Source organism: Melospiza melodia, chromosome 1 (assembly GCF_035770615.1).
Source record: "Melospiza melodia melodia isolate bMelMel2 chromosome 1, bMelMel2.pri, whole genome shotgun sequence".
Classification (NCBI taxonomy): domain Eukaryota; kingdom Metazoa; phylum Chordata; class Aves; order Passeriformes; family Passerellidae; genus Melospiza; species Melospiza melodia.
In genome coordinates, this window is record NC_086194.1 from 32,152,353 (window position 1) to 32,177,296 (window position 24,944).

General features: G+C 38.2%; 1 protein-coding gene across 1 annotated transcript in view; it reads left to right on the forward strand.

Annotated features, from left to right (window-relative positions):
- DNAH11 (dynein axonemal heavy chain 11) overlaps positions 1-24,944 on the forward strand; it is a 98,666-nt gene that overhangs the window by 12,859 nt on the left and 60,863 nt on the right. The window contains 4 exon segments of the mRNA XM_063148425.1: positions 1,116-1,296; positions 13,242-13,360; positions 14,885-14,996; positions 15,770-15,822. Of these exon segments, the coding sequence (XP_063004495.1) occupies positions 1,116-1,296; positions 13,242-13,360; positions 14,885-14,996; positions 15,770-15,822 (465 nt within the window).

Here is a 24,944-nt window from a genome sequence, read left to right on the forward strand (position 1 = left end):
TTATCCATAGTAAGAGAAATTCAGGCTCCAAGTCCATTTAAGTCATTGAAAATAATGCTCACAGCAACCATGCACCACAAACTGATCCTTAATATTTTCCTATGGCCACATTTATGCACAGATAATTTTTTTTGCCAGCTAAATTAACTTCACACAAATAAAGTGTATGAGATCTAGAGGAAGCAAATCACTTCATCACCTTCCTACTAGGCTTTTGAAAAATTTATAAAGTTAGAGTTGTATTTGTAGAAGACAACTCTTGAAGGTAGTATGATGTATACCTACTAGTGGAGGATTAGAAAGCATGAGCTGTTAGTTGTAATTGCCTCAGTTTGAAGGTATGGTTGTTTTTGCACTTTTTTCAGTGTGTTTTGCATAGGATATTCTGAAGTGATTCATGGTGTTTTGATTGCATTAACTTGTATTGTACAACTTTTTAATGCTTAGATGAGTAGGAATTTTCCTGGGGAGATTAGAAGACTATGGACACAGAAACATGGATTTGATGATCAAAAGATATAATCCATTATCAACTCTATTGTTGTCTTTGAGGGTTAATATTTGATAGGAAAACACAGAGCTTGGAAAAGAAATATTTATCAGACAATTGAAGAGCTAGGAAAAGAAAGATTTATCAGACAAGGAAGCTTTTATGTGCTCACAGTAAGTAAAGCTGTTTATTGCCAACTCTTTGTCCAAATGGTTTTAGGTAAGTTGAAAGCCAGGCCAAAAATTAATTGAAATAATTGATAAAGTAAACCATCTTCATCTTTCACCAGTCTTTGCTTCTCTAACAGTTATAGGGAGACTGGTTCTGAAATGCCTGAGATGGAATGAAGGCACTCCAGACACAACCACATTTCAAAAGCTTCCTATTAGAAGTTGAATAAAATTTTTCAAGTAGAAATACTGTGTAAGAAGTAAAACAATTTATTTTAACAATTCTTTGAGAATAAAAGAATCGCATATCCTGCTTCATCACTTTTTACAATTTAGTCCTAGCCAGAGAGAAAGACAGAAATTACAGTTTGCTTTTAAAAGTAAACTGTGATGTGCAAGTGTTTGATGGGTTTTTTTCTTTTCAATTTTAGTCAGTCTTTGTTCACACATTTTAGACTGTACATCTCCAGTACTCCACTGATTTACTCATAATAAAAGGCAAAGCAGTCTTGCTTGTTGGAAATGCTGGAGTAGGAAAAGCAGTGTTTATAGGTAATAGGCTTGGTGCTGTCTCTGAAGACAAGCTTCAGACCAACAATTCATTCAACTACCACGCAACATCAGCAGTCCTCCAGAGTAAGTTCCATACAGATTGAGAAATTTATCTTCCCTCAACAGCAGTGATAAAATATATTCCAGAGTAATTACAGTGTTATTGCAACCATTGGCTACTGCTCATCTGGGCCTTGGCAAAATTCAATGCTTTGCAAACTGGAAAACTTTGAAAGTTGTGGCAAGCAAGGGGAAAGGAGGAGGATGAAACTTCTTGGTGCAAACTGGAACTGACACTGTGCTCCCACAAATTGCTGTCTGATTGCAGATGAGAAAATTTGGGTTAACCTCTGTTCACAAGAAGCCTTGAGCCAGCTTTGTCCCAGCCTGAGTGTCTCAGCACGGTGCCTGTAGGTGTACTGAAATGGACAGTCAGAAGTTGAGTTTACTTTTGCCAGGTACCACAAAACATCCAAGCAGGGTCAATCCTTGTCTGGTGGAGTTTGGAGTCTCTCTAGGTGAGATGGATGCAGATCAAAGGAAATGTTAATACAACACTCAAATGGAGAGGGCTGTATGTTGGCCAAAACTGTTGTACTGGTGGTAGATTTTGCAACAAGAGGAGTCAGACAGTCAAAGCAAAATAGGTTCATATAAGCTGTCTGTTTTGTTCTTTGTGAAGAACACGATCAAGGTAGAGCCAGCTGTCAGTGGATATGCCCTCTTTACCATCCCTTTTTTTTATCCTTCCTGCAACTTGAACAGGAAACTATACTGAAAAAAATTGTGCCCTCTTTTTTCATGCCATGAAAAGCACTAGAAGGTAATACACTGGCTTGTCCTTGTAAATGTGTGGAAGAAGATAGCAAAAAAGATTTTTCAGTTTTAAAAACTTTCTATGATTTTAGAAGTATTGAGATAAAATCTTTAGAAGAATTTAAGTGTGTTTGATGTGTAATTTAACTGCTTTTCCAATCAGTTGTCTAGTTTTCCAGCCAATCTACATCGCTGCTAATGGATTATATTTTCACCAGGTTTAAAAAAGTAGGTATAAATCCACAAATCTTAATTGAATAAGCTTTTACCCTGTTTTCTCTTTTATGTTTTGTGTTAATTTCTTCTGTATTCACATCAGATAAGCAAAGATCATTTTGTCTTCTTTATACCTTAGTTCATTCTTTGAAGTGTTTCCAAATTCATGTTGACATAGAATCCTGCATTAATAGAGCTCAATCGCCTTTTTGCCCATCAAAATGAATGGAAAGTTTAGGAGAAAAGAAATTTGCTGTGCGTCAGAGTGAGCTCACGAGTTGTTGCAAACTGTCATAGCTCCTTTAATGGGGAATCAGCCTTAAAAGGCTTTCAGAAATTCCTCTGATCAAGAAGGGATTTTTCAGGTAATGACTGCCATTCCAGTAGCAACCACAGCTATGGCTCTAGAGTACAAAAACATAACACTTTCCATTGCAAAGAGAAGCTGATAAAAGGAGCTCATGGGCAGCAAAGGCTGTGTATTCTTTTTGCAGGAAACTTGTTAAATAAACCAAGGATGTGAAGTCAACATCACAGGGGCTTGTTCTCCAAGTATGTTACACCCACCAACAGTCTCGTGGCATAAAATTTGAGAGTTTATGAACCTTTAAGGATTTGCTGTGAAATTTTAGTAGTATTCCTTCACATTTTAAGTCAGTACTGTAAACCATCCACTGCTCCTTCTAAGAAAAATTAAGGCATATACAAGGCAGTGGACACGTTGTCTGTACCTCTTCCTTCTGTCCCCTGCTCTTCAGCCAAGTTCCTCTTGTTAAATGCTCTTCTACCAAGTCCCTCCACTAATCCCAGCAGGTGAACTGCATGACAATCCAGAAACAAGTAAATTGTGTTCCCTTTCCATTGCATTTACAGCATTGTCTCAGTGAACTGTGATGGAATGATTTTGTACTGTCATGTGTAGATCAAAATGACTGCCTCTTACATGATTTTTGTGTTTTTGTGTACCAATATTTCTTCCTGGTAAATGCATTCAAGTGCTACACTGAAGCGTCTTCATGTGTCTTAAGCCATCACTCCAAGCAATTATCTGGAACAGGCAAATTGTGGATTGTTTTCATAATGGAAAGAATCATTCACAGCAAACTGCACAAATGAGCAATTTAAATTAAGTCTTAGTCCATAAAAAAGAGCTTAAGAGATGAACTTGTTAAAGTACAGCAATTCACTACTGTTCATTGCTATGTTCTTTCCATAGTTCAGAGGTTAAGATATTTTTCTTACAGATCATATCGCTTTTAATCTGCAGTGTTTTCTGTCAGTTCTCATCTTATCTGTAGCCACATAACATTTTTTGAGGTATCTGCTAGAGTGGGTGAGATTAGCATGTAGTGTAGGGTTTTATTTAGCATTCCCCAAGGCATATGACTCACCCGCTCTGCCTCTAGAACAGCAGAAAATTTGAAAATGTTGCTTGATGGAGGCATGTTCTGATGCAAACTAATATTGGTAGAATAATTTTGGGGTCCTCAATAGTATTTGAGTCTGGAACACTGCCACAAAGAACAAAAATGTGCAAATGTTTATACTTGTGGGCATTATATAAAATTTAGATCAAGAAAACTGGGGTTTAAAATTAGGGGTGCACATTGAGCTAAAAGAACAAAATGGTCTTTTATGTAATTAAAAGACTTTAAGCCTTTCATATGCACATAGTGTCTGCAAGAAGTTTTCCCTTCTGTGGTAAGAAAGAAGGGTAAGTGCAACCACAGCTTTTGCCCCCAGAATTTATGATCATCCAGCTAACAAATATGTTGAGGTTCTCCCTTTCTGTCCTGTCTTCCAGAACACCTCCACTCTTTATCTTCTTGTTTTACTTCTCCAGTCAATAACCATCCTTTCAGCTGACTGTGACTAGACAGAAATGGCCTTGGAAGCATTTGTTACCTTCGTTGAGCTCACCAGTCAAAATCACCTCTGAGGTTTGCAGATGATTCATTTCACTGAAAAATCCATGACAATATTTCCACAGTCCTACTGGAAACTGCTTGCAGTGACGTGTTTGCTTATTCTGCTTTGCCCAAGGCATTCGTAAGTCTGCTGTGAGTCAGGACTGTGCCAGTGCTGTGATGTCCAGCCTCCAGCTGTCCCTGTGCAAGTGCACTTTCCATTTCCTACAGGCTCTCATGAACATGTTGCCCAGTTTTTAAATAAGCAAGACAAGTTCAAAACCATATACTTACATTTCATTATTTTATTTTGCCTGACCCAAAGTATTTTAATACACTATGCAATAGAAAAAAAAATTTAAATCTGTAGTCTACACTTTTCCTCTTCTACTTATTATACATGGAACTCATAATTATTTTTTCATTTTTTAAAAATACATATAGGCATTTTTTATTGAAAAATACTCAAGTCTTATTAAATTCTGGCTTTCATAATCTCAAAATCAATAGCAGGTGTATCCCAAATGCATTATATTATTGACTGGACAAAAAAAATCTGGGTTAGATGTACAAAACTTTTGAGAAATCTTTTTCCTCTTGCTGAACAGTATTGAGTTTGCAGCACATTCTCTGCTGTGCTATAAGGGTTTTAACCACTGTATTCCCTAAATGTTTCAAATGTTTTTGAACCCTTTGGTTCAAATCCCAGCTCTGAGACAGAGAATTTAGGCTGCTTGTTGAAGACGAGAGCCTCAGTCACTGTGAAAATACTGAAGTTTTCCTTGAAGTCCACCTATTACTGTGGTTTATTTTGTGCAGAATACCTTCTGTGAGAATTTGAAAAACAAAAAATATATGACCTAGGAAGGAAGATTGTTAGTTTTCCAGTCCTGCTTTAATAAATTCCTAGTGATTTCTGCAGGTTTTTAATTTCCATGCACAAAATTGGAAGAATGCAATTAGAAATCAAACTTCTGTGGATGATGAATCCCATAATATGTATCTATAGAATACTTCACTAAGTGGCAAAATTGAGGATCACATCGTACCAGAGTTCAGCATTATAATAATGCTTAATGAAAGTTGTTTTATTCTGTGTTTTCAACATGACTTAGCAGCTTTCTGTAGCTATTTTTTCCCTTACACATCTAAGGAAAGCAATGCAGTTGGATAAAAATGGTATAAACTCAAAGTTTAAGTCTCAATATTTTGCAGTTCTGATGAATACATAAGGGTCTTTGAGTTAATTTGTTCACTGTTGTAGTAAATTTGTAACCCAATGGTCTCCACTGACCATCATGTAAGCACCTCATTTTGGGGAATAGGCTGAAATTTAGTACAATCACCTTAATATTCCTTTGTCTGGGGGACGTTATTGCATTAGATTCATGATTAAATGTCCTGATTAAATGAGATCTATCCTTCATATTTTTGCACTTTACATATTTTGGTAGAGATCTTATTTAATCCTTCCCAAGAGAAGGAGAAAATAATCTACTCACTGATTAATTTTCTGAGTGTCAGGATACCTGGGGATTTCACATTCAAAGCATTTCAGTTTCAAAGGATGCAGATGGATATGCTGTGAAACTTTCAAAAGCTGTGAAGTAGTCAATCAAGTAAATCAGCAAGACTTTTCTGGAATTCAGAGTCCCAAGGGTGTATATTCTCAAAGACTATCTGTGAGTTTCACTGATTGCTAAGGACTTCAATAGTTAAAAAACCGCAATATGGTGAAATGTTCCAGAAATTTTAGCCAGCATGATTTTGAATTCTTGATTTTGTTTAATTTCAATGTTGCTTCATATGGTAATAATTTTTATGCCTTTGTTTTACATTTCAGGGATGTTTGGAAAAAATGGAAGAACATGGTCAAACCTATGTTCCAGCAAAAGAATGAGAAACTTTTATATTTTATTAATGATTTGAATATGCCTGAAGTGGATAGATATTAAATTGTTTATCCTCATGATTTTGCAGCATATTGATTATGGACACTGGTGAGAATTTTTTTCTTACTTAATGTTATGACATAATTTTTTTGCTGTGGTCCATGATGGCAACCATTAACAACAGAAAAAACCTGAAATCTTCAAAACTAATTGATTAAAGAGAAAAGCACATATTCCTGGGAGGTTATAAACTGTTTTAGAAAAGAGAAGCAGAAAATGAAGGGGCTATGGAGTTTTGGAAGGAAAATATCCTTCAGCTCCTTTAATGAAGTTGCTGGATGTTGGCCACACTGATTGACTGTAGAGAGCAGGCATGGCTGAGGCACAGACACTGATTCCCTAAACTGCAGGTGTTTAACCTCTAACCCTCTATGTTTTCTTCACCTGTAAATACAAAAATTTCTTCACCTGTAAAGACATCAGACAAAATCCACAGAAACTTTATGATGCTGCTTCCAATGAACAGTCTTTTTCTGCCATGAGAATAAAAGCATAGAAGATGGCCACTGAAAATAATTCAGTTGATTTGGGAAATTAAGGTAATTACAAAATCACAGAATCTCAGAATTGTTGGGGTTGGAAGGGACCTGTGGAGATCATCTAGTCCAAGATGTCAAGGCAGTGCCACCTAGAGTAGGTGACAACCTTCTTACTTTCCAAATGACAATTTAATTTTTTGGCAATTAAAATATATTATTTTCCTTCACCAGAACCTGTGTAAATATAAAGTTTCCAGTCCAAAATCATCAGATTAGTGTTTTAGTTAGTTTTGTTACAGGAAGACCAATATTCTGTGTAAATACTTCACTGTTACCATAAATACATATTAGATTCTTGTTCAGATGTCATGTCTTCATGTCATCTTATATGACACAAATATATGACTTACAAAGAAAACATTTTGAATTATCTGTACTGTTCTTGCATCTTTTAATACAGATGAATTGTATAAATTTTTTCACTAGATCATACTTCATCCCATGAAGGATTGACACCAGGCATCAGCTAAATATCTTGTTAAGGAACAAGCTGTAAAGATTAAAAAAAAGTAAGTGACTACTCAAATCTGAAATATCTCTGGCTTGGGAAAATCAGGTCTAACTTGGTGACATGCAAAGCTAACATTTCAATACTCTCCTGTTTTCTTCCCAAAACTATATTCTTTTTGAGACAGGAAATCTTTTATTCTTTCACAAAGATTTCAAAGTTAAGATCTCAAAATCCCTAGTGCTTTAAAAGGGTTGTTGCTTCTTTCTTTTGAATGGTTTTGAATTCTTTTAAAACAAAATCTAGCCAAAAATTTAAAATTTCCATTTTTATAAAACAGATCAAGGAAAGTGCTGACCATGAAATTCAGGAATTTAGTATAACTACTTAAGAATTCTAAAATAGAGTAAAATTCATTGCAAACACAAGGAAAGAAAGAGAATGCATTATTTTATGAAGTTCTGGGAAGGAAGTATTTGTTGATTTGAGCAGGGAATAACTGCAGTATTCATGAATTTTCCTTTTATAGTATTTCTTTTAAAGACCTGCTTGTCATAGTTGACATGTACACTAGCATCTAAAGAAACAAGATTCTCTTCCTATTTGGACAAAAAGAATGCAAATTTCCAGCAACTCAGAGCCCTTTTAATTTTTTTTTTTTTTTTTATTTCATTTCAATCTCTACCCACGTTTTAGGTGGCCTCCTTTTAATTCACCTGGACCTGTGTCATCTGGAGAGCCAGAAAGAGTATTGGATAATGCAGTAAAGAGAGAAGCATGCCCCCTCATACTCCATGATGGTATTTTCTGGTATTTTTCTTATTGAGATCAGGTAATTTTCCTCTAATCTGTGATGACTGATGTTTGTGTGTATTCTCAAAATGATTTGTACTTGTTTTGACCATGCTTTCCTCATCTCCAAGTGTGCTAGGAGCCAATTTCATGACCAAAAAACCCTTTATCATCAGAAACTTTGTAAAAATGTAGTATCTTAATTGCAACAGAAATTCTGAACAAAACATTATGTGATAGAAAATGTATGTTTATTTTTAATTTTAAAATGTCAATCCCAATTCGATACTCCCATGGATATTTGTATTCCAGATTTCCTGTAGGACAGAACTGTTGATCCTTCAACTGAGGTTAAGCCTGAAAATGTACAGTGCTTCAGTGTTTTGTCACTAATACTAATCAAGTTACATTTTATTTCTCAGTTATGATAGACAGAAGGCAACTATTAAAGAAATTAATAATTTTCAGTATGTTGCCTTTATGAATCTAGCTGCTGGCAGCTTCATTATCAAGCCTAAGTTCCATCTAGGGTTTGAAGTGTCATAGCAATCCTGTATTTAATACATGAAATAATGACTTTTTAGCTTTCCACTACAATAGGTAGCTGATGAAAGGGAATAGGAGAAAATATAGTGTTTGAAATTTAGTGCAGGTTGAAAATCTTGCTGTTCTTATAGCTAAATGGAAAGAGACACACTGGATTTATTATGACATTGAGAGTTCCCTGAATTGCAGGCTCATGTGGTCATCCACCTGTCAGATGTGCCCTTGGGGCTCATAACCAGACGTGCAACTGCTGTGGGACTGCATCAAGGATGAGGCTAGAAATGAAGTATTTTCTGTGACACACAAGTAGATGTATACTCACCAGGCTGTCTCCTCATTTAACACTTCATTGACTCTTATCTGCTGAGAATCTTCATCTCTTCTCCCCTTTTTATTTTCACCTACGTTTTTCAGTATTTGCCTCCGACTTCCTTTCTTCAGGTATTTGCCTCCGACTTCCTTTCTTCAGGTTCCCTGCTTACAATCTACAGAAAGATAGCTGGCTTCCACTTCCAGCAACAAGCTTTTGTTCCACCAATAATCAAGAATATTTGAGCCACAGTACAAGCAGACACATATCTTCACCAGGCAAGGATTCAAAAATTCCCAGCAACTGATATGAGATTCCACTGCATCCTAAATATATGAGACCTCTCCAATGGCTTTCAGATCCTATCATGGGCTAATGTACCTGACAACACTCTATTATTGCTGATCTTTATAATCTAATGATGGACATTGGGTTGTGGACTGGTGAAAAACAGATGCTTTTTGTCCAAAATAGAAGACAGTCCCGTCCCTGAAGTGACCTAAAGATCAGATGGATAGGAAGCTGAGACAGAAAATATATTTGGTGGAAATAGAGCAATGGTTTGCTAAGTTTGTTGTGCTTGCTTTTTCAGTTGGTTGGTTGTTGAGAAGAGAAGGTCAACATTTCAAGGGTAAAACAACTTTTGGAAGACTAAGTAGAACAAAACAGAGATTGAAAAAGCTCTAAAACAATAATCATAAAATCACAAATCATTTAGGTAGCAAAAGACCTCTAAGACCAATACCACCAGCCATTAATGTAGCACTGCCATGTCCACCTTTAAACCACATGTGCCACATTTACACATCTTTTAAATATCTCCAGGCATGGTGACTCAGCCACATCCCTCAGTATCTTGTTCCAGTGCTTGACAACCCATTCCATGAATTAGGGTTTTCAAAGGTAGCTGAACACCAGAGTAGGGATTCAAGACTTCAGAGTAGGGATTTTCCCTTCAGAGAGGGAAGGATATAATAGGGTCAGCAAATCCTGCCCTCACTTGTAAAACCAGGTAAGTCTGATCCTGGTTTGTTTTTATCTGCTTTTCTGTTCCTTGGAGTGCAGCTCTGTTCTTTTACAGAATATTTTTTTGTCTGCCCAGCCCATGGATCACTGCGAAGGCAAAGAGGCAAGGGCTTGTCAGGTCCTCTTGTACACCACACACCTTGTTTTGGTGGGGTTGCACTGGCCCATCACACACGTTTGCACCCCTCCTGTCATGGAAGTTGGGAAAGAAGGAAGCTTGAGGTGACAGTTGAGAAAGTGCTACTTTTGTCATGATGACCTCTGTCCTGTTTTCTGGAGCAGTATTGGAAAACAGGGCTAGTGACCATGGAAGGTCCTGGCAGTGCTGATGTTTCCGTGTGTCCTGTACTACCCTGTAGCCTCAAGCCGTAATGGCCCACCTAAGTGTGCCAGTCAGTAGAGAGCAGCCATTCGTTTTAACTATATTTTGTATGTTCAACTGGCTGGAGAACTTGCTAATTTTTGAGACATCCTGGCTCATGTTCAAGAATGTATAGGTTCAAGCACAACATCTACTGGATATCTGCTAAGGATAACTAATGTCTTCGCAGAACATATCAGTTAGTCTTCCTTAAGACATCCTATTTTGATGCCAGATGAAAATATTACAAAAGAAAATATTTTTTTATCTTTAGGGCATTTTGTTTGCTGCACCCAAATGCTTACAGCAACCAAATGGTAGTTACTATCTCTGGTCATGAGTCAGCACATGTCTATGGGGATAAACTAGTGGAAAGCAAAGACTGTCATTTCTGTTATAAGATGGTGATGAACACTACAGACAAGTATTTTGAGATATGTTGGTAGCTGGAAAGTATTTTGCCTTGTGCCAGCAAGTTAAAAATTGAGTGGTGACAGGTCTTGTTTATTGGAGTTCTACCCAGCTGTGGGGAGCTACTTGAGGAGTTCCTGGGGAGCACATTGACATGCCTGCTTTTGTGAGCCCAGCCTTGTCTAAGGCTGCCATGCAGTGGGTGTAACTGGAATATCTATAAAGGGAACATGTAATCCATCGTGATGCTGTGCTTGCAAGAAGTCATTGCTTTCTGCTGTTCAGGGCTTGTTGCAGAGCAAACTTGTAACACTCTTGATGGAAGGTTTATGCAGGGCACCATGCAGCAGCAGAGCTGATAAATGGACTTTGTTGGTGCCCTCGTGGAAGAGCAGATTGTGGCTCAGTGTTAAAAATAACCTTCGTTTTGTTTGAACAGAGATTCACTGGGCTTTTTTGCACTCCACAGAAATTAACACCACTTATTTTCTGAGGCTGGAGAGATAATCTATGATGCTGTAGATAGTTTGCCTTATCTTTTAATTAGTTAATGATGCAGCAGGCCTTTATAAGAAAAGCAATATTTGTCTTTTGTTTCCAAGAATGGGAAAATGCTTTTAAAATTAGATTAGTTCAAAGCAAGGACAATACCTTAAGCATACAGTAAATAATACCACTGCATAGCAGACCTGGAGTTGCTTTGCTGCCCAGCTGCTGTACCTTTTAAATCTAAACAAGCCAGAACTTCTAAGTGTCATCATAGATTTATTTTATTTACCCATAACATTTTTTCATACATATGCTTACCTTACCTCAGTTCAATGTAATTTGGTTTCTTCACGTCAGGCAATATCTTAGTACCCATCATGGCTCCAAATCTCAGCTTCTGCTCTAAAATCTGATTTACTACATTTTCTTTGTTTTCCTGCCCAGAAGAAAACCAGCCAGTTTTCCGAAGATGAAGATATTGCTGAGTAACTGAGGGACAGATGTCATTATTGTTCCTTGTCATTATTTGTGATCTTTCTTCAACAGATACCATCACTGTGGTCATGTATAATATCAGTGATTTCCAGAAAGAGACAGAGGCCCCTGCTGGCAGAGATTAGCTTTGTTGAAGCAGATTGTATTGTTTGCAGTGTCAAATGGTTTAACACACAAACTTTTCTTCTCGGTGAGCTGTACTAGGATTTCAGTGTCATCGGCTTTCACTTTGCACATTATCAGATGGGAGCTATATAAGAGACGGCACTCTTGACAAAGCAATCTATTGTAGGAGCTTTGCTCCAAGAGGATTAAAGAAATGCTTGAATTTCAAAGATAATCATGGGGACCTCTCATAGGGATTGTAGATTTAGGTTTTTTTTTAGGCTGATTTGGAGGTTGATGTGATAATCATCAGACCTGCAGAAAGAAGCCTTCTCAGGTATCACTAGTTTTGTCTGAAAATGTTGGTAAGCTATTTTCGTCTCTCTAAAGTCTGGTGACTGAGAGTGGGATCTCAGTTTGGCAAACAAAGTGGCAGGGCGTCTTAGACTTACAGTTTGGCAGTCCTGGAAAAGTGGTTGTGAAATTAAATCATGTAAGTTTTTGCTGCACCTTTTATGGGGTCTTTTGATGGATCCATTGTGAAATGATGAATAAGGCTGACAAAGTTCTACAGTGAAGTCAAGGAGAATTTGCTTCCAGTAATGTTTTGGTTGGACAGGTTTTTAGTTCTTTATTAGATGCAACCAGATTAGACACATTATCTCTTTATTTGAGAAGGTTCTCAACAATGTTTTTTTCAAGGCTTTTTTCAATAATTTTTTCAGTGATGTGAGACATACAGACAATGAAGGGGATATCTCAATGACACGTGTAGCAAAAATTAAGCAAAAAGTCCAACCGGCTGTCTCCCATCTCTGGTCTTTCATCCCTTAGAATCTCTATCTGATGTTAAAAAAAAAATTGAAAATCATTTTAGATGCTTATATAAATCATTAGAATATACACCACAAGAGATTTCTTTCAATGTCTCAAACATAGTTTTCTGTGGGAGGAATTACCTCAATACACACATTTCAAAATTTTAGCAATTGGATCTCATCTAATTTTGGGCCAAGTCCTCATCTGGCCTCATTCTTCCTATGGAGTTCTATGATCAGCAAATAACAGCATGCTCTAATTAGTCTGGGAGAGATATTCCAAGAGTTAATAAAGCTTGATGCAAATTTGTCATTAAGTGGTTTATTGTCCTTTGGCCTTTGTGATGCAAACTGCCAGATGTGAAATTCTCATGTGCTCCTACAGCCCAGTCAACCTCCCTCCAAGTTCACTGGGTCTCTCTTCTGGGTTCAGTCAGGGCCAACCAGATTCCTGGTGGGATGCTTTGGAGCAGCTCAATGTAAAGAATGTGTAGCTAGACTGCTCTGCTCCTTGGCAGACCTTCAATATTAGACAAAGGAAAAGAATGTTTCTTTCCACTTGCTCGAATATTGCAAGAAACAGAGAATGCTGAGGTGAAGATAATGTCCCTTTAGGTGTCCGGAGAACTTTATCTCAAAAACAGACAAAAAAAAAAAGGAAAGAGGAGAGGGGTAGAAGGCTTGGTGCAATTAAAAGGAATTTAGGAGCTTTGCTGAGAAAGTTATTGAAGTTATTTTATGTTACTGTTACTTTATTATGTTTTGACATCAGGCACTGAATCAATCCTATCCTATAAGCTTCTAGGGGTTATGAACTTCTGATTGGAGTAGGTGGTAAACAGAGCTTGTCTGGACTGGCAGGATATATCTGTTCCCTGGAGGTTTTCCAAATTACACAGAAGAAATCAGGGCTCAGGGTAAACTAATAGATATTATTTTAGTCTGTTGAGTTCACCACTTCAAGAATGTGTTTTGTTGTTGCATAAGCTTGATAAAATCACAGGCAAAACAGTGGAATTTACACTAACAACTCCATGGTTCCTGTGGTTTCCAGCTGTACCTCTTTTCTTTATTTTTGAAAACTGGGTGGTCAAAATGTATTTTAGTGTCTCTCCACTTATATTCTTCACAGAATTTTAGTAGTTTCTCCACTTTTTCCAAGGTAGCTGCTTCACATGTTACAAAGATGTGGTTGGAGTTCTGGTGTTTATAGTTAGTTATTTAATATAAATTTTGGTGTGTCATTGAACATGTATTGGTTTAGGGATGTAAAGTTGAAGTGGGTGAACATAGGAAAAAATTTTGTCCTGGTTGCATGTGAGTCCCTTAGTCACATAAACTGCCCATATGCAATGATTAGGAATGGAATTGATTGAGATGCTCTTATCAGGTTTACAGACCTTGCAAGGCTGAGCCCTATGTGAGCAAACAGAAAAGGATGGAACATTTTCGGTTTTGCTCTGTGTGGAAACGCAACATTTCTGAATCTCAGATGTGGCTGAAGGAGGATCTGATTGTGGCCAAATTTGGTGGATGCCAGTCCCCAAAAAGCCCTTCTGTTTCCTTGGTCCAGGGCCAAACTGCCACTGTGTGTGTAGCTTGAGGCTTTCTCAGTCTCTGGTTTTCAGGGGAAGGTAGATGCTGTTCTGCTTTGAAAAAGGCAGATTGCTCTTCAGTGTGTTCATGGTGTCCAACTTGTTGTGCCCTCCTTCCCTGCTCAAATGAGGTGCAGGGTAAGATGTGGACTTAAGCGGTCATTTCCTCCCTGCTGTTTCCAAGCAGGAAAATTTGTAAGCCTCTGCTAACGAGCCTAAAGATTTGCTTTGCTAGGTTTTGTGACAGCTTGGTCATAACAACCAGCATTGACCTTATTCTGTATTTCAAATTTGGTCACACTTGAATGCAACTGATGTGAGTTGGTTTCTTTCTGGACACCCAAGCCAAAAAGCATTCCATGTTTATACCACATGATCCCACACCATGTCTCCCTCAGGGCAACAGTGCACACCTCAGTTTTGTTGGGGTTTTTATGCAGATAAGAAAGATTTCCTAAATAAATTCACTAGGTCTTTCAGAAAAAAAAAAACAGATTTTAAAATGGATCTGATTCTTCAATGCCATTCCCACACATTTTTTGGTATGGTAATGGCTATTCTTGATGGGAGCTTTCATGGTTGCAATATCCCTTTTTAGTACATTTGTGGAGAGAGTTCTTCAATCTTTACCACTAGGCAACGTCAAAACTTCAGTATCTGATACAGGGGGAAAAATGGCAAACTGCATTTCACTTTGGATGTTATACAGCAAATTAGTGATATGTAAATAAACTGAAGAAAAGTAAAGAGAAGTCAGCAATGTGTTGCCACCGCAAACATGTATTTCACACTTTTTCTGTATCAACATTTTAACAGAATATGAGTGATTGCCTCCTTTCCTTACAGGTAGATCTTGCCAAGACAGGTGCCAAGAACATGCCCACTGTGTTTTTGCTGACAGATGCCCAAGTTCCAGATGAATGCTTTCTTGTGCTGATTAATGACTTGTTGGCATCAGGTGATTAAAGCAACAAATTTCTTGAAAGATCTTTTCCAATGACAAATGATCTGTATTTTCATTGTACTTTAAAGAGATTATTTCTCTTGCAGGTATTTGTAGGGGGAGATTTTAGAGAGCCCATGTCAAGCCTTCCAACCTGAGCATTGAGTCAAACTTGGTTAAGAAAGCATGACCTGTTGAGGAGACAAATTGCTAAGGTTTACCATGCAAAAATGTATTGATCTGGGAGGAAATGAGAATGTTCCTTTGACTTAATGTCATTTTTGCTTTGGTGTGATTTCACTAACTTCAAGCAATGTTGCCATGACTGTACAAGTGTAGCATGTAGCAATGAAGCTTCACCCATGTTTGGAAGATTAGAGAATCTGGACTCTGAGTGTGGGGATAAAATGGAAGAATAAACCACACCTCTGGACACCTGGAGTGCATCTTGAAAGATTTTTTATAAAGTTATATTTACTTTTGCAACCAGACTAGTAAACAATTTAAACAGCCTGTGACAAAAGAAAAATCACCATTCTGAGGGGAACATAATTTAGAAGTGAAGTTCCTATCAGGGAAAATTCAAAACAAAGTTGTTTTCTACCCCTTAAAATTTTTTTTAAAATCCTTTTAGGCAAAAAGACGTAGGGAGAAGGAGGAGACTGTTTTGTTACTAGATATATGTAGCATCATACTGTAGCTCTTGTTATGTGCTTAAAACACATTGGGCTAAATACCATGTAGAAAATTATTTGTCACATGTTACCTACCCCTTTGTCTTTTCACAGGAGAGGCTCCAGATCTGTTCTGTGATGAAGACATGAAGGTGACAACTGCAGCAGTTAGAAAAGCAGTCTGAGCCCTGGGCCTGATGGACATCAGCAAACACTCCTGGAGGTGATTCCTGACGCTGGGGCTGCAGCAGAAAGTAAGGCATATTTCAGGGGCAAGAAACAGTGATGAGCTGATCAAAATAGCAACACATTTCAGTTACCTCATAACCCAGCATATGCTGGCATACTTCTCTTGAAAGCTTCCTTGCTGACGTGTGGCACCGAATTTGCCTCTCCTCTGTCACCCCTGTAATAACCTGCCTGTGTGGAGGTTGGTGTACACCAAGTTTTGCTCCTAGATCTGCTGTTGACTTCCCGCCTGTTCAGAGGAAAGTCACACAGCTGCTCTGTGTCTCCGTTTCATGTCTTGGACATAATGAGGCACTTCAGAGAGAAGGTGCTCATGAGGAGTCTGTGGTGCTGTTAATGCAATTGTAAATACTCTTCCTGCTTTTACACATAGGAATTCTGAGTACATGTACTCAACTCTCAAACTTTTGCACAAATGATTGGAATGTCATAGAAAATGTTAATTCTTTCTACTTTTCCTATGCCGTATAAAACTGGAAAAATTAAAGTACATCTGTAAAACTGTTTAGCAATACACAATATGATACCATAATTGCAGCAAGTGTCTCACCTAAACTCTCTTTCAGAGACACTGTTTTGGAGGGAAACTGTAGCTCTCTCCTGAGAGCTGGAAAGCAGTAGCTAGGAAAACTGGTTTTGCAGTGGCATCTTTAGGAACTTTCAGGTTGTGTAGGCTTCAATTCACTCATCATCTGAAATATCTGTGTAACTGTTAAGAAAATGAGAAGTCTGAAAGCCATTAACCCTTAAGAATGAGAATGTTTTGGAAGGGATATCTGCCTCATACTTTTTGTATTAAAATGATCTGCTTGATTGGGGATTAGAAGAGCCTTCCCATAGCAGATTATTCCACAATGATCTTCTGTGCAGGCTCTGTTTTTCTGAGGTGCTTAGCCACCACTGTTCTAAAGAGCATTCTGATTTGACTGAGTTTTTGCCAAGTTCTTGTACTTTGTAACATACCACTTTCTCTTTTTCCCCCTCCCTCCTCTTCTCTTTTTCCAATCCTGCTTAAGTTTCCCTCCTAACTGTAATTTCGTTACCATTACTTCTTCCTTACACAAAATTATTTTGCAACTTAAAGGCCAATGGAGACTTCCGAACAATCTAGTGTGACATATTCTGTATCATTTTCTATTTTAGACTTCAGTAACATGTTCAATAGTGGTGCTTAACTTCTGCATTCTTTTTCTGAGAGTGCTATTTGTCTCTGTTTCATTACTATTGTGTTTGTATTTTTTAAGAAAGAACGGGGAAAAATTATTTCTAATATCTCTCTTCATTTTCTCCTTTCACATTTTTACCCTTTATGTTTTCCTTATTCCTACAGTAATTTCTTATTTTATTTTCTTTTCTTTCCTTTTTTTTTTTCTTTTCTTTTTAAGGGCCATTTGAAAACCAGCTTTCAAACTTCTTTTACCTTGCAAGAATTTCATCAGTACCCTACTGTGAAAATTAGCACTTCTGGAGGCAAGAACAGGAGATACCTATTCATGTTACATGGGAGCAAAGTAGTGACATTATAGTAGTGAAGGAGACATAAATTTCTTGAGTTAACACAGTGCTAGATATCCATATGAAATTTTAGCTACTGCAGGGTGACCTGTCACCTCCTCATTTCCCTAGATTTGAAGAATAGAAGACTAATATAATGAGAAAGAGAACAAAAGGGTGAATTGAGACAGTTTCCTAATGTTAAAACTCAGTGAAGTGATACAGTTTGATTTTTCCATTTCATTTTAGAAAAATCAGCATCCTACATAAAGCCACATTTTCCCTTGAGCTCACTTATAATCTTACATCCTGCAGTTCTGTTTATGCTGAGGAATCTGTAGCTCAGGAACCAAAACTACTCAGTGCTGTTCTTTGAATCTCTTTGGTTTTGTGTTGGTTTTCTTTTGCTTGTTTTCAATCTGGACATTGCAATCAATTCTGTTGTCAATGTACTGAGAACACGCCTTGTAGGTGCAAATTTGAGTTGCAAGTATGTCAGGTGAAGACAATGGGTGGCACTGTTATAAAATATGAGTCCACAACTGAAGTGTATCTGAGGACAGATAAGCACCTAAGAATTTCAAAAACTTTCATAGCAAATGATGAAATAAATTATAAAGGAAGAATGATGCTCAAGCAAAAAAAGTAAATGTTAATGCACTGATGGGTCTAAGGCACACACAGGATGAGGCATTTCTGAAGCTCAGTGATTTACTTGAGTTATAGAATTTTTTAATATCCCAAATCTCTGTGCAGTAATCAGTCTTAAATACTCTGCACATCACCAAAATTTCTTGGAAAAGCAAAGGCCAGAAGAAGCAATTATTTCTCAAAAGCATGAATATGATGAGGTCAGTCAGTCTTGCTGTCTCTGGAGCTGCATCTGATTTTACTTTACATCAATTTTTGGTCATGGTAAGCCTTCAGCATTTCCCCAAAGATGTGAACGCCATGTCTGAATGCCTCACAGCCCTCATGCCCTACACAAATATACCTTAATGAACTCTTTCCAGTAAGCATACTCTTTGCAGCATTTCATTTTTGCGTGTTTTCCAGGTTCTCACTTCAGTCTCCTCAGTGCTCTTAAACATTGCTATATATTCCAAAATCAGACATGTTAAATGATTTTTCTTTTGAACTGAATCTCTGTTATTCAGTCCATATGCAGCCAGTTTTCTTCACGAGCTGCTGATGAGTACTTCAAATACTTGCTCCTCCATCCTTGAGAAAGTTTCTTCACAGTGTATTTTCCTCATGTAATATTTACAGTCCTTCAGTGGTTGTTGTGAAGTCCCAGCATTAAGAACTAAGTTTTCTAGTTTTGGAGAAATGTCATTTCTCCAATTTCCTTCCAGCTTGGCACGACTGCTTTAGTCATCACATCCTTATAATGGTCTCCTCTTTCTATAGTCCTGTCAGGATTTAGCTGTCTCCCCATTTTCTATGGAATTTTGTAGTGCAGTAATTTCATGCTTCAACCAGAATTAAAGTCAAACATAGGCAGAATGGGTGTCCTGCATTGCTACAGGCAATCTTGTCCACATTTTTATGATTACTTTTCTTTTGAATTATTGTCTTTCATTTCCAAATCCTCTTTCATTAGGACAAATTAGACTTTTCCTTGTGGTTTGTCTTGCTACTGACAGAACATCTATTTTTATCTGTGAATGTGAGAGGAACTTGTGAAGCCCCATCAGAGCTCAGTTTTGGCCAGCTGTCATTGTTTTTCCTTTGAGGGCATAAATACACATCTATCTGCTCGAGTGCTTAAATCTCAGCCAAAGAGAACTATGTTTTTAGGATTTATGGTTCTATGTTAAACTAATACCGACCCCAGATTTGTTTTGGATTTTGGTTTGGGTTTATTTTTTTGTTGTTTGTTTTGTTTGATTCAGTAGGGAGTAGCTATCGAGGATTTCTAAGTTCTGTAGCACAGAAAACATCTGTTTCTTCTGTTGGCAGGCTCTTACAGAGTTCCTGTTTCTGTATGAATAGCTCCAGGCTTTTCTGATTTGGATGTCAGCCATCTCTTCTTGAGCACTCAGAGAACTGACTTTTAAGGATACATCTGTATTAGTAAAATTATGAAGGGCATTTTGTGGTCCTGAGGACCAGTAGCATGAAAAGACTGGTATCCATATGGATTATCTTTTCCTGTGCTCTACTCACAAAGTGATGGTGGTGGCATAGAGCTGGTCAGGACTAATTCCTGGTCTGTGCAGCTCCTGATTCCCGCCCCAGCACTGCTGAGTTTCACGTGGGAAAACGATGAGAGTGCACTAACAGTTAAATAGGATGAGCCTCATCAGACCAGTGGCCAAGTATGTGCCAAGGTGCTGTTTAGTTTTCTGTCTTGCTCTGTTTGAAACACTTAGTGAACCTAGAGGGTCTGCATATTTGAGATGAGCAGGAGGAGGCTGAGCCAAAAAAATGCAGTGTAAGATGCACATCTGTAGCGAGAGTGACATGTGTGAGGCTCATATGCACACTTGAGAAAAGAGGGGTTGTGTTCTTAGGAGCAGTGAATGTTACACAGAAGTTGATACTGATTTCACAAGATAGCAGTGCTTTTTTCCCCAATGATCATCTTCATTACTCCATTGTGTGCTTAAATCTCAAAAATCCTCAAAGAAAAGTATGTGTCTATCTTTAGAAACTTACTACATCTTTCTATTTCTAGATGAAATATCTTCAATGTGATATTTATATCCTGGTTGTCTTGCAAGACATTCTCCATTTTTTTACATGGAGAATTTCCTATTCTTTGGGGTTTTTTCCCCTCTGTCAAATTAAACTGTAATGTATGGCTTGGACAAAAGATGAATGTTTTCAAAATAAGACCTTCTTGCTTATGCAAAGATTGTACAAAATGTAGTCAGTAATAATTACTAAATTTTCCTCACAGCTCTCTTGCTAGCAGATCACATGGCATCTTCATTATTCTGTGTGCAAAGCAAGCAGTGCACAAGGTCCTTTGTGGTATAGGGAATTCACTGGGGAGAATGCAAATGAACCCTGAAAACATGCCATATCAAATCTATGCCTGGCGTGAATTTACCAAACTTCACTAAAGCTAAAGGAAAAATAAGGGTTATGCTGTGGTCAGCATCTGGTTACATTCTTTTTATGACTATCTTTTCAAGTATATGCTGTATCCTATATTTTTGTTCACAAAAAGTAATTTACAAATAGATAGTTATCTAATCAGGGTATTATATTATATCCAGGGCTGTTCTGGAATTTCCTGCCTAACAATACAGTATAGTAAAAATCTCTTAGCTATGTGTTTTAAGGAAAAATAATGGAAATTTTGAATAGTATTTCACAGTTTGAGCTCTAGGGCCAGATATTCCAAGAAGTAATTTATTAAACGATTGAGAAATTGTTCTTCTACACCTCATTCTGTCACAATAAACTACTAAGTTTTTGTGTAAGTAATTAATTTTACCTATTGCTACATTTTTAATTGATTTGATAATTTGTCTTCATTTGCTGTAAGGTTCCTAGAATCCAATTTTGCAGAATTTATTTACTTTCTCTCTTCTTAGCCCTTGTAACAGTTTAATTCAATTGTTACCTACTACTTTGTAAACCTGTACTTGTAAGATTGTATTTACACATTTGAATACATCTGCCAAGGGCAAGGAGAGAACAGAGGAGTTCTGGGTATCACTTAGTATATCTAGAATTTAGATGCTAGAGTAAGCATCTAAAGTAAACAATCCTAAAAGCCCAGTATTGCCTTCTCAGGGGTCTGCAGTTCATATAAACTAATCCAGCTCCTTATATATAGAAGTAATTCTTCTAAATCACTTCTAACAAATTACAGTGGATAGGGAAAGCATCCTCTCCCCTAAAGTTCAGTGTAAGATTGATGTAAACAGTAATCATTCCATACAAACAATTTTTAAATAGAGAGATTAAAATATTACTGAGGATATAAGACTAAAGGAAATACTAAATTCTGGTGTTTTTATATTTGGCAAATGGCCCAAGACTTTGATTTGAACTCTTCTTGCAGTCCAGTACTTAGAGAGTTAAGTCCAAATATGAGCAGTGTGAGGAGCGTAGGAGGGTGTAGCAGATGAAACTTCAAGCAAGTCTGTGTATGGTTTGCCGCTTTGGAGGTGTGATGGATTCAGTTTGGCACCACTGCTACAGCAAGGGCACTTGGAGCAGCACATCCAAGCAGGGACAGATCTCTCCAGGCTCTCCACTGCTGCTGCTGCCATAGCAGGGATGGTGTGCAGGCCTGAGAAGGTCGCCACTAGGGGAATGAAAAAGAGAAAATTGGGTTCCCTGGGCTTCAGCACTGCTCACCTTGATCTTGGTGTTACAACTGAGCATAGAATTTTTTCAGAAAATGAGGTGACATGGGGGAGAAACATCTAACTGAAGGATACATAGTGTAACCAAGAACCAAATTCAGAAAACTCAACAGTGTTCAAGAGTCGTGAAACAGATCTAGCAGATTCTTCCCCTACATTTTCTCTTCTTCTCTGATTCAGAGTTTTGTGGTAGAGACCATTTATTCTTGTATCTTTTTGATTTTTTTCTTCTGTGTGTGCCCATCTTTATCATCATCAGTAAATTCCAAAATCTTTCTGTGTCTTTGTACAGTTTCAGTATTATTTTCACCACTTGGCTAGAATTCTACATGGGCATTTCTGCCATTTGCCTCTTCAAACATTCAAAGTAGATGATTCCATCTGTATCTTAAGCCAACTTGCTGATTGGCCCATCTTTGTGGATTCCTGGACAACCTGGGTATTCTTTGTTTGACTTTTTTCTACTATCTAGGTTATTTGCATAAATTCCTGTCCTATGTTTTCTAGTGCAGATATGTAATTTTAGAAACTATGAGATAGTGGCAATTCTTTTCCATCTGCTATTTTATCTTCTTTCCAGATACCATTGAACCATTTTCCATTGTTACTATCTTCATATCACTTTATCCCTTCTGACTGCTTTAAAACTCAGTGAAGTATTGAGACAGGTCAACCTCTTACTTTCATTGCTTCTTTTTTTTACCTCTTTTCTTTCAATTCTTTGCTCTTCTTTTTAATCCAGTTTTCTCTTATACAAATGTCAGTTCCCAATTATCCTAAATGAAGAATAAACTTGTCACTTCCCTGGCATGCCGGATGGCCCTCCTAGCTCTTGTGGCTGTTGGGCAAGTTATAAACTCTTCTGAAACCTTTTGGATGTTTTCTATTGGAATTAACAATATCAGTGACATATGGTTTGAGAGGCCCTGTGCAGCAAAAATAGCTCCTTTAGTAAGAAGCATAGAGGAGAGACTCCATTCCTGTCTTAACAGCCTGATGTCTGTCATTTTACCAATTAACCAAGAGCATGTACAATGGCCAAAGCATGTGCTGACTGCAATGAGTAGGTTCACAGAATCAGCTGAGGACTAGAATAAACCTTCCTTCTCAAATGTGAGCTGCTTTGTGTAGACCTGGTCATGACCCAGTCACATTTTTATTTTCCCTTCAATATTTTGGCCTCCCCTTTTCATATATATCTTTCCACTTTTATTAAGAATAATCCCTTAAAATTCCCATGCAAGCTAAGCTCCAAATCTCCTTTTCTTCCTGCTCTTTTAGAGGGGTCAAAAAAAGAGGCTTGAATAGATTTAGAAACTCAATAACAGAGTTTCTGTCACCATGACCAGCAGAATGTGCCCCTTTTGGCTGTCTGCATGCCAGCCAGTCCCTGTGCCTGCCTTACCATCTATAGCTATCAAATTGAGAAATTGATATTGACATGGAGAGAGCTGAAGGAAGCTGCAAAGGTGCCATGTTTGTAAAAGGAGAAAGGAGCAAAACCTATTTGTCCAAGGTTGCTGACTGACAAAGTTTATTAGCTGCCAAATTTGGCTTGTAGCCTCAACTGCATACTGGCTGGTGCTGGACCATGGTTCATTGCACGCCTCTCTTTGATGGCCTCAAGTTGCCCTGTGATCCTTTTCTCTCCCTGTTCCCTCCCTCCTCCCTGCAGATTGTCCTGTGTTCCTGTCCTGGCACTGCCATGCTGTGAACATGAGCTGGGAGCTTCCCAGCCTTAGTTAAGTGCCCTGCTATTGACTGGCTTCCTGAGTGGCCATGGGAAGCCCTGCCCTTCAGCAGCAGGAGGTTCATTGAGGAAGCTGAGGGGGTTGAGGTACAGTTTCAAGTTCATCAGTTTCCTAAGAAAGCAATGGAGATCACTGAAAGATCAATAACTGAATAAGCTGGGAAAAAACAACACTCTTTTTACTCCTTGCTGCATACTTATTGCCTTTGGTGTTGTTCAAGTTCATCCCTGCTAAAAGTTGAATTTTAATGGTATGTCACTGCCTGATTCCTTCACGAGATTTCAGGGAGTTGCCTAGCACAGGCAGAGAAGTGAGGAAAAGAGAAGCACATAATTCTTAACACTGCCTTTGCAGAATCTTTCCATTCAAGAAGGATTGGACGGAATCTATAAGATCCTTTTAGGATCTTACAGACACAGAGTTCATTTAACCCTTTCCAATGCAGTTAAATATAATCACTAGAGCTGTAACAATTAAGGGTGAAATATTGCTGTGCAGAGTCCAGATGAACCAAAGACTTCTCCATCTATTCAGGACTTAAGTTTCCCCTGGAAAGGCAATCCACGGCACCACACGGCAAATGCATTTAGCACTTTAACACCTGGGCAATTATTCTGTTCTTGCCACTGATTGATGCAGAGTGTGACATGTTTGTTTTCTGAAAAAAAAACCCAAACAAACCACATGCATTAGTGAGTTTCTCTTCAGGGGAAAGGAATATTCTCAGATTCTTCTATGAGTTTTAGTAAGCTGCCTCTGATGTCCTTCCCAGCACGGGAAAACCTGTAGCAACCTCCATGCTGGCAAGAGAGACTGCTGGAGTTATTTGCATAGACCTGGAAAATGCTTTGTCTCCTTCAGAGACTGCCATTGCAGAAGTTTCACTCTGGAGTGCTGTTACATTTGAGACCACTTATTTGTATTGAGGGGTTTTAATCAGGTAAGACTGAGGATTTCAGGAATTCCCAAGGAAGTGCTGTCAGGTTTTAGTTGAGCGCTGCACCAGGCGGCCGCATTTGCAGTGTTTACCCTCCTTTCAGACCCATACGAAATGCAGCAATAGTCGTGAAACGCTGGTGAAGGAGAGGGAAGGGATGCCTGGTGCTGCTTCAGGGAAGGGGCGGGCTCTGCTCCTGCCAGGGGCCGTGCGGGGCTCCCGCTCCTGCGGCGCTCCCGCGGCACACGGATGCCTCCTGTAGGGCCGCAGGGGAGGGAGAGATGCTCGAAAATAAACCTGGCGTTTGTATGTTCCATCAGCTGCTCCTGCTTTACTTTAACAGATTTCTAGTGTCATCAGGGTAGTTATTTGTTGTCTGGTGAGCTGGGGGGGATATCCAAGCGCATTTATTTTTTATGTGATACCAACTTCTTATTTGAAAGAAACAGATGTGATTGCACAGAGAAAAGACGTTTGTTTTGTTGGTGGTTTTTTGTTTTGTTTTGGTTTGGTTTTTTTGTGTTTTTTTT